Below are 10,625 nucleotides of genomic sequence, written 5' to 3'. Positions count from 1 at the left end.
TACCCAGATATGCCCGAGCACACACAGTTCATGGAGTGGCCCCAGCCAGCGTTTACACTGTATGGAGCGAGTGAGTGTCCCCAGCACTTGCACTGAATGGAGTGAGGGGCCCCAGCACATACATGTGTAATGAGGACAGGTGTCTGTGCCCTGCACGTGAAACGCATGTTGGTCATTTCTGACACCACTGTGTCTCATTCATGTGACAATACTAAAACGACTCTACAGATGCTGCCGGTGACGCCAGAGCAGCCTTTATGACGTCAGAATAAGTGACTGTTCGAAGCGAACGGGGAGGAGGTGACAGGAGAGGCGGACGCTGAGGGCAGCAGGCTCCCCGCGCGGCACCGCCTGTTACTTGTTGTTGCCGGAAAACCCCCGCAGCGCAGCGCAGATAAGTGAGGACTGACAGTGAGAGCTGTTGTTGACTGGAGCGAGCAGGAGGAGGCCGCAGCTCCCAGCATTCCCCGGGCCGCGCAGGCGCAGAAGAACTCAGCGACCTCAGGAAGAGGAACATAGGAAAACAGCAGCAGGGACTGTGCTGCCTGCCTGGGAGAGCCGGAGCACAGGAGGGGGCGCACAGACAGCAGCAGCCCGGGCCCTCCTCCTTCTCCTCCCGCTGGTGACCAGTGCATAGGCCCGGGGCCGGACTGCCCCTGTCACACGGGAGCCTCCCCCCATGCTGGCGCCCAGCACCGAGGCAGGAACAGCTGTACCGCGGCCATGAACACTGGTCTGACCCCGAACCCCACGGTAGTGGCGGCGGCCCCGCTGGGTCCCGTGGGGGTGCCCGGGGTGAAGCTGAAGTTCTGCCGCTACTACGCCAAGGATAAGACCTGCTTCTACGGGGACGAGTGCCAGTTCCTGCACGAGGATCCGCTGGGCATCCATGGCAGCAGCAGCCTGTCCGGGTACCCGCCGCCCGTGCTGCCAATCACCCCTGTGGGCAAGAAGGTGGAGCTGGGGGGGCTGGTGGACGGCCAGCGCCTGACCAGTAAGTATGGGGAGGCCCTGGCAAGGGGGGGGTCTCTGCCACTGTCTCGGTTACATAACAGCCTGGCATCTCCAGGTGCATGCACAGTAACACTCCTGTCCTATGCATCAGGTGGCAGGGCACGCTGGGACTTGTAGTTCCTCACAGCTCCTGACAGTCACTGCACCTGTTTCTTGTCACTAGTGTCAGCCAGCTCTCCTCCTGAGTGTTTATATATACAGGGAGGGCAGGCAGGGGAAGTGGGGAATGGGAGTGTCTTCTCGCATATATAGGCTCTATGTAACTTGTGCTAATGTTACCAAGGCCAGTGTTGCCATTTGTGTCAGCAATGCTAGGATAATAGAAGGACTTCTAAAATAAAAGAACACCGTTTTAATGCTCACAGCGGAAAATATGGTGGAGGGGTTTGTGAGATGCTCCTGCTATAGATGACAGTGGGGTAGATAGTCATACGTGCACTTATTAATGTGACCTGAGTTGGGATGGTAAGTCACTGGATATACTATACTGGTGGTCCCGGGGTCCGAACCCGTCCTTAGAGCCTTCACTTGAAGCCCACAGCTCTCCCTGATATTTGTTTGTTATGGATGGTAAAACTAGTTTGAAAGGACATCTGATTATGGTACAAACCTCTTTCCTTGATTAAATATATTAACTTAACTTGCTAGTGAGATGAAAAGTAATGTACTGCCCTTTTAAAAGGTTAGTGGGCCGCATGTTTCACTTAGTAGATCTGTGAATGGTAAGTTGCAAGCTCTCCAGAAGCTTTTCTCTGAAGAATAGCACCAAGCTTATGTAAAACATTGAGTACAAGCAATGAGACGTTATGAATTATATTTCAGGGTATGTGTGTGTGTATGTGTGTGTGTGTGTATATATATATATATATATATATATATATATATATATATACTCACAGCACGGCAGTGTGACATTAGAGATGTTTGGTTCTACTCAATACTTTTTGACAAATTACCTCAAGTTTGGAATTACTTTATTGGCTATCCAAAACACATGGAAGCCTGATAGCCAATTAGATGCCATTTTTCAGATTCAAAAGTAACAAAGTAGAACCAAACTGCTCATTTCTACTTTTAATGCTCTATAAAACAAACTCCCCACAGACTTTGTAGTCTTAAGGTGCCCATCTACTAGCAGACATGAAAACGACTGCACGATTACAATATTGTAATCGTACAGTCGTTTGGCAGTCTGTGATAAGCCAAAACTGAACAAGCATGCGTTCAGTGCAGGCTCATCAATCATCTGGAAACATGCTTATCCTGACGATATCGTCAGATTGTCCAGCATGTTTGCACGATGATAGATGTCTTAAATGACCAGCGGGCACGTGCATCGCTGGTCGTTTAAGACATTTTTGCAAGTGATTTGCAAACTATTTATTAACGATATCGTTATCGTTCAATCGCTCACATAGTCTAGTGGATGGGCACCTTTACACCTAGTTCCACTGTAGAGATCTTCCCATCACTATACATTCTGGCTTGGGTCTCTTTGGCAACCCTGGTTCGTGTAGAGCCAGCAACCTATCTGTCTGTGACTAGCAGAGTGATAGGTTAAAAGTTAAAAACCTGAAAAGCAGTAAAAGGCCCCATGTGATAGTCCAGATGCAATCACAACAAGCTGAGGACTAAGATAAGCTTGTGGTGTACAGAAGCTCCAGTTGGGAACCTGTGTATTCTTTAAAAATAATATTTTCTTGCATTTGATTGCACATATAGGGTCTCATTCAGACCCGGTCGCAAGCGCTGAGCGCTCGCAACCGGGTCGATGGTTAGGCCCTGGGCACGCACAGCGGCCACACTGCGCGTGCACAAGCCCTGGAGCGAGAGAGAAACTCTCTCGCTCCGGAGCTCACTACAAAAGGGCCGGCTGTCGATGTTACTCGACAGCTCGGCCCGTTTTGTAGGCAGGGTGGGGGGGGGTGGTTTCACAAACTGAGGCGTTTCTTAAGGAACGCCTTCCGTTCAGTGGGCGGCCGCATTGACATAACCAGTGATGTTAGTGGGGAGCTTCCTGCTGGGGCTTGCGGTTGCCGAGACCCAACCTTAGGGTCTCGTCGCAAGCCACGATGGTCTTGACCATCACCCTGGTCGGTCGCTAAGCCATGGGTGGTAACCCACAGCTTAGCTAGCGACCAGGAGGCCGCACTGCTCCGTACAAGCGGCCACACTCATTCAGAGCGACTGCTTGCATTTTGCGACCGCCTCTGAATGAGGGCCATAGTCCTACATCCGCCTGTGTATTCTCAGTTTTCATTGGATGCCATGTAACTTACAGCCAATCGCAAGATATCTCTTGTGGTCCCTCATTTCTGACTTGTTGAAAGCGCTTAGCCAGTCATAGTTTAGCTTGAATGTGTTAAATAAAAATACAACAGACAAATCTCCTATATAATCTGTAAACTGAATTTCTCCTTTGTAATTGCAAGTAGTCTCCTAGGAGCAACAACTACAGACTACAAAGGAGCCCCATAGGTCTTCACTCAAGCTAGTTTTAATGGCAAAAGTTAGATTTACTAAGCTATGGTTTCAAGCCTGTAATAATAAATGCAAGGCCTACCATGTTTTGCATTTAAACTTTTTTTTTATTCAATTTTAAATGACTGTGTTCAAACCAGAGAATCGGTGGCTTGCAAAAGCCGCTGCCTAAGTAATTCTTATCCCAAGCGTTAAGCCGCATTTCGCAACTATAGATTAACAAAATTTCAACTGTGCCATATTCTGCAGTTTACTGTGGAATTTTGGGCTTTTGTGTATCCGGTCCTACCTTAGCCCCATCAGATAACAATTTATTAACATTTATCTATAAATTCTCTTTACATTTCAGAACAAACACCTTAATAAAACTAAACTGTAATAACAGACAGGAAAAGTGGTAAGAGGGCCCTACTTGCAAGTTTACAATCTACAGGGAAATAGGCGTTTGGTAAATTAAGTGCCATATATTGCAAGGAGGAAACTTATCAAATCTTCCAAAGGGTGCAGAAGTTGCCAATAGCAATTAGTCAAAGTTTACCTATCATTTTATAGAATGTAATTGATAAAGGCTTGCTAAAAACTGATTTGGGCAACAGTAATTCTCCACTCTTAATAAGGTTTGATGCATCTGTCTCCTAAGTGAGACATATTGCTTGCACCCACAACAATGGAGGAAAAGGCGTAGGCTGGGGACACACCTAAACGACCGGCAATCGTGCCGATGTTCAGGGCGATTTGCCTTCACCCTGGACATCGCATGATTGCCGGTACACACTGCACAATTTAATGAACGACAGAACGATTACTTGTTCCGTCCTTCATTAATATGTATGGCACCGCCTGCGATATCGCGTGATTGGCTGTGATGCACAGTCAAATCACACAATAACGCATGCGACCAGCGGGAGCTTTCAGTTGTACATACACACTAGGCGATATACAGCATTTGTCGTGCCGATACGCCAAATCGTACTGATATCGTCCTGGTGTGTATGCACCCTTAGTGGGGCTGTGTGATTCACTTGGAGGATTTTTGAATATAGAGGGAGAGTAAATGTTGTGGGTACTGTGTAGTAATAATTTGGTTTCTGTAATTTGCAAAGCTTGCCTAAAGAGCTGAGGTTTCATGGACCGATTGGAGGAAAGTGCTGTACTAGAAAGGGAATTCAACAGAGTGGGTGCTGCCTACAGTAATCCCTGTAATTGGGAATTAAGAGCAGGTAATGAGTGTGGGTGTGCAGTGCTTTGGCAGAACGGAGTGATTAAGTCGGGAGATGTTTGGAGAAGAGATGTATGTTGATGCAGTTTGGTTCCTGTCTTTGGGCCTGATTCAGAGATGGAAGCAGATCACATAGCCGCTGCGTCTTTGTACACTGCGGCTGCGAGATAATATGCTAATGCCGCATTAGGCGTCTTGTGTGAATAGATGCCTCCCACTGGCTTCTCTGATCTGTTGCTGCGTCCTCGGACGCAGCATCGGATCATCTGCGTGAATATCGGTCCTCCGAGTAATTTTCGGGTTACTCCAGATGGCCGCGATATTCATGCTGCTGGAACCAGTGAAGCTGTCTCCAAGGACGTCCAGAAAATGGCCCCGTTTTCTGTAATGCTACCTGTCGCCACCCTCCAACGCCAGCAGCATGTCACTCATGTTGCAGCTTTTGGGGCACTGCGATTGACCTCTCTGCCCTGAATCTGCACATGCGCAGATCTAAAAACATCGGAGATGTACGTAAACCTGATGTTTGGCCCTTGGTATGTTGGAAGTATTTTTATTTTGTGTTAATCAAATACAGACAATCAATGCAGGGTCTTGCGGGGAAGCTCTAGAAGAATGTTTTGCAGGGGAAATTGATCAGCTGCGTTCAGAATTGGAAGGATCGCAATCCCAGGTTTCAAGACCTGGCAATTTTGGCCTCAAATCCCGGGGTTCCACCGATCCCAATCCCAGGAATGGCCTTGCTAGTGCCAAAGTTTTGGGCCACTTTTAGGGCTGTATAATATATATTTTATATAGTTATGTTCTCTACCACATAGTGAAATAAATGTAACTATAAAAAATACTAAGTTTCTGAGACAGAAGAGCTCTAAGATCCATACTCACAGCTTGCTTGTGAGATTGTCACACCCCACTTGTGATATACAATGATTACTCCAGTTGTCTTCCAAGCAATGTGTCTAATTTTTTCATTCTAAAGGGCCTATCCATTTATCTCCATTTATCTCTAATGGGACGTTACACATGCGGAAACTCTAGGGCCCATTCATTATTAGGGACTCGATGGAGCTGCCTAATATTGAGCAAACTCTGAAAACTGAAAGTTTGTGGAGTTTGTCTGCAGTAATCATGGGTTCTCGTAGCTACGCTCCTTCCTAAGGGAAGGAGCTCCAGGTTGCAAAGAGGTATCCCATCAGATTCCTTTGGCCGTGCACATGTGTGACCTCAGGTCTCGAATGCACACTGGGCAGGATTGGCAGAGAAGTGTCATTCCCTATGTAGCAGTGTTAGGGATTGTGGGGACAACTGATTTTCACATCAACTGTCCCTGCACCCGAGCAATGATGAATTGGTCCGGTAGTTAAGTATCTACCGCCACAACTCGCGGCGTGTTGGGCACTTAATTATCGGTGCCTGATAATGAATAGGCCCCTAAGTGATGATCAGCATTGTACACTGTAGTTAAATAGTTAATTATTATCACGGAGACTTGTTAGTCCGTAGGCTGACAGTGGTCATCATCTGCATGTCTTACCATAGCCGCTGTTGATGATGTGATTGGTTTTGTTCAGATTGCCAGGCAGCTATAGAATATATTTTCATCATAGATGTAAAGGACGCGTTAAACTCACTTTTTTTTTTTTTTTTTACAACGTGTACTAGGGTGCGAGAGCATACAAAATCGCATGTTCCTTGTGTTCCTACAACTCGCACTGTACAAACTCGCATCCAGATGTTTCCCCATGGAAAACGTACAACTCGGCCATTGTATTAGTGTGAGTTTTTAACTCACACAAAATTACATAACTAAAACTCGCAAAATAATAGACCTGCTTCAGGCTATCGAGTTTGGCCTGAGCAGGTGCGAGTTAAGCTACCTACACACTCTACAATTATTGGGCCGAGAACTAAAATCTCGGCTTCAAATTCCCAATATGGAGCAGTGTGCGCATTCTCAATAATCTGCTCATATTTCCTATGTTCTCCTGTCACCTTGTCATCATCCTCGTGGGTGAACATATGCAATATCAGTGTGGTGTGGTGAAAACTCGCTAGCTCCTGTGGAAAAATTGCATAAAGTGTAGCACAGATATTGGGGCTTTCAATTTTCCGAAAAATTGTCCCGTTCCTTGTCCCGATCTGACAGTGTGTAGCTAGCTTTAGGCAGAAGCATGCACAGATCAGTGAGATCCCCCCCCTTTCATTATGTGCTGCATGGATGGTGTAATAGGGAGGCCAATCCTGGGATTGGGATCGGCGGGATCCTGGGATTTTGGCCTAAAAATGGCCGGGATTGAATCCCTGGGTTGGAAGCTTACTTTCCCGATCCCTGAATTGGCTATAAAGGTTTTTTTTTAGATGCCTGGCAGTACTGAGCACCTCCAGTAGAGTACTCAGACGCTGCATGGCTCCCCCTTTCCCCGGCTGTGCGCACTGCTCAGCGTGGTGTGAGGACACTGGTCACGCTGCGCAGCCCTGGCCCAGCTGGACCGCCCACCAACCTCTCTACAGGACGCCGCCGCTGCTGCCAAAACCCCTGACGGTAAGTCACTGTGAGGGCTAGGCGGGGGAAATTTTTTTTTTTTTTTTTTTATTAACCAACCCAATCCCGGGATTAAGGTGTGGTTTTTTTTTTTTTTTGTTTTCTATCTTGAATCCCGGGATTGAAAAAAAGCCTCGGGATTGGCCTCCCCATGTTGTAATGATTAGCACTACTGCCTTACAGCTCTAAGGTCTTGGGTTCAACTTCCACCACGGCCCTAACTCTGTGGAGGTTATATATTTTCCCCATGCTTGCATGGTTTTCCTCCAGGTACTCCAATTTCTTCCAACAATGCAAAAATATACTGAAAGGCTAATTGGCTCCTTACAAAAATTAACCGTAGTGTGTGAACATGTGGTAGGGAATATAGATTGTAAGCTCCACTACTGGGCCAGGGACTGATGTCACTGGCCAAATATTCTCTGTAAAGCGCTGCGGGAATATATATGCACTATATAAGTAACTGGTAACAAATTTATGGTGGTAAATTTTGGATAAAGCAGGTATGGATCTAACACAGAGACATTTATGTTCGTAGTAATCTGACTCAAGAACATGTAGCATACCTCCTAACATCGAGCAATAGTAATTTGGGGGCATGGCCATGTCCTAGTAGGTGTGGCCACAGTAGCCATTTTATCGCGTAAAAACTTTTTTTTTTTTTTAAGGGAATTCCTGATCGTAGAACAGTTTCTTGAAATTGGTTGTGAGGTACAATATAGTTAGGTGCTAGAATGGATCTAACCTCAAAGTGTCAGAACATTTATTTGAATGGAATTCTTTAAAAACAGAGCAGAAACAATCGATTTTACATTGCCTACAAAGTCCCAACCAATCAGCTCCTAACTGCCATGTCACAGGCTGTTTGAAAAATGACAGGAGCTGATTGGTTGGGACTTTATCTCCGTTCATTTTATATCCATCCAAGGCTAAAGCTGCCCATACACGGTGCAATTTTTATTTTTTATATTTTTTTTGTACGATTGCGATCGATTGTTACGATCAAGTCGTGCACATCGTGCGTTTTTTATGTCCGTTGCCGATGCTCGTCCCTGCCATCGTTGAGCTGGATCTTAGATCTTATGGCAAAATCGTAAGATTGTGATCTATCATGTACAATGTGGTACATATGCATATGGGGATCGTAACAATCAATCGTACACCATTTTCACCACATTGTATGTAGAATTTCAAGGGAAGAAGTTCAAGGGCAATCGTACAACACATCTTAACAGCAACTCGCACAGTGTATGGCCGGCATTAGTAAATAGACCCCTAACTATCATTTACATGGAGGGCAAAGCACTCCGTATTTATCTGTATCAGCAGTGAACTGGCAGTAAAGGTAAACTCCACTTTACTCGTGTCTCTATTCCAGGGGTTCCCAACCACGGTCCTCAAGGCACACTAACAGTCAAGGTTTTAGGGATAGCCATACTTGAACACAAGTGACTTAATTAGTACCTCAGTTATATTGATTTAACCATCTGTGCACATCCATGGATATCACTAAATCCAGGACTGTTATACCCCTTTTACACCAAAGCAAAAACCTGGGTTTTTGCAGGGTCTACCCGGGTTGCAGCTCAGTGTAAAAGGGTCCCTGAAAAATAACCTGGGTCAAGTGACCCTGCAATCCAACCCAGGTAGCTACCAGGGTTGGACCCAGGATGGACCCAGGTAATGGTGCAGTGTAAACGGTGCAACCCAGGTTATCTGATCTGGATCATGCCTAAAATGAGCGGATTGGTGGTTGCGGAGCATTCACCTCCCACTTTTTATGACCTCACAGGTTTAGCAGGGCAGACCTGAGTTCAGTGTGAACAGAGCTGACCTGGGAGTAACCCAGATCAAAGATGCAGTGTAAATGGGGTCTGACCAGGGTTGGAACCATGTCCAAAAACCCAGGTTGGACCTGGGTTTTTGGTGGAAAAGAGGTATAAGTGTGCCTTGAGGACCGAGGTTGGGAATCACTGCTCTATTCAGTAGCTTATGATCACTAACACAATACATTTTGAGGCTCTATTTTTTTTTTAAGAGGACCTATTGTTTCTGAGGCAAAGTGCCTTGAGCAGTTGTCATGCTCGCACTCGGCAGCTTCTTCCTATGTCAGTTTCCTGCCGGGAATGAGGATAAGTTAGTCTTTAGCTGGGTACACGCCAGGCCCACGAGGCGGCCATTTGGTCGACCACTCTTAATGATTGGTATGTGCATACACACTTGTCAATCGTTCGGCCGATGTGTTTGCACTGACATCACAACTGGGCTGGCATTTAAATTTGCCCCCCCCAGGTGAGGTGTCAGTCATAAGCGGTCCCTGCAACAAGTGTACGGGCGGTCGACAGTTCACCCGTACACACAGCCAGACGTGCCGATATATCCATGATATTTCTGCTGTGCTGCAGGGCAGATGCAATATGTTTGTGTACACCCCCGCTGATGCTCTACAGATCTATCACCCGTTCAATGGAATGGGCGATATATCTGTCAGTGTGTACCCAGCATTAAGTTGACATACAGCATAGACATAGAAAATTGAGATCTCTCATGCTGTCTCCCTATTAGAGGCAGCAATGGGGAAGTCTTTTAAGGTCACGTAGTGTTCACTCTAGCTCCGGCGGCAGACAGTGCGCCGGAACTAGAGAGGGCACTTCCGCGTGACAAAGTTGGTGTCTATAAGACTCGTTCCCTTTTCGTCTCTCTTGGGGGCGTACCTGGCACTTACGGACATGCCGGGCAGCCCCAAGCGCTGCTGACAGGTAGAATAGATGCCAGGCGCCTGCGCCCAGCGTCTATTCACCGGCGGTGACCGGGTCACCACACATTTCCCCACCCGCGGGACACTGCAACCCGCGGTTGTAGACAGCGCCTGCAGGCTGTCTTAGCGGGGCACTACGCGGTGAGGGCAGGGCGCAGCGCCCCGCTAAAACAGCCTAGCGGGAACGCTATCATGCATAGTGCTCATGGTACTATGTTGAACAGTCTTTATAATCCAAATGATAGATCCTCTTTAATCGATAATGAAATGTCTCAAATAAAAAAAAAAAATGCAGAAGTATTTTTCTTGATTGGCTTATTAGTAATGTTTGTATTTGTGCTTCCTTAATTTTTACATTTCCTTTTGGCTTTCATTTCCTTTACACTTCTTATATGTAGACTATGCGCAATATATATTCATAAAACGAGGGGCAAATAATATTATCCACAGATTGAGCCATGTGGTCTGTTCTCCTGAGTGAAGTGCCCAGAGATATTCAATTACAGGTCCACATTCAACCCAAGAGCAGCCACCAGTCAGCAATTAACTCTTATCACCTCTGGAGGCTTCTCATTGGTTGGGTGTGGATAATTTAATCTTCCTCCACCCAC

The 10,625-nt window shown here is 46.5% G+C and overlaps 1 protein-coding gene across 1 annotated transcript in view; it reads left to right on the top strand.

The window, feature by feature from the left end:
* Positions 1-524: 524 nt before the first annotated feature.
* PAN3 (poly(A) specific ribonuclease subunit PAN3) overlaps positions 525-10,625 on the top strand; it is a 70,082-nt gene continuing 59,981 nt past the window's right edge. Inside the window, exon 1 of the mRNA XM_088460271.1 lies at positions 525-994. Coding sequence (XP_088316397.1) covers positions 724-994 — 271 coding nt within the window. The 5' untranslated portion in view covers positions 525-723. The remainder of the gene's footprint in view (positions 995-10,625) is intronic.

This window comes from Taudactylus pleione, unplaced genomic scaffold (assembly GCF_031769625.1).
Source record: "Taudactylus pleione unplaced genomic scaffold, aTauple2 ptg000043l, whole genome shotgun sequence".
Taxonomy (NCBI): Eukaryota; Metazoa; Chordata; class Amphibia; order Anura; family Myobatrachidae; genus Taudactylus; species Taudactylus pleione.
This window is presented reverse-complemented; position numbering and strand designations above follow the sequence as displayed.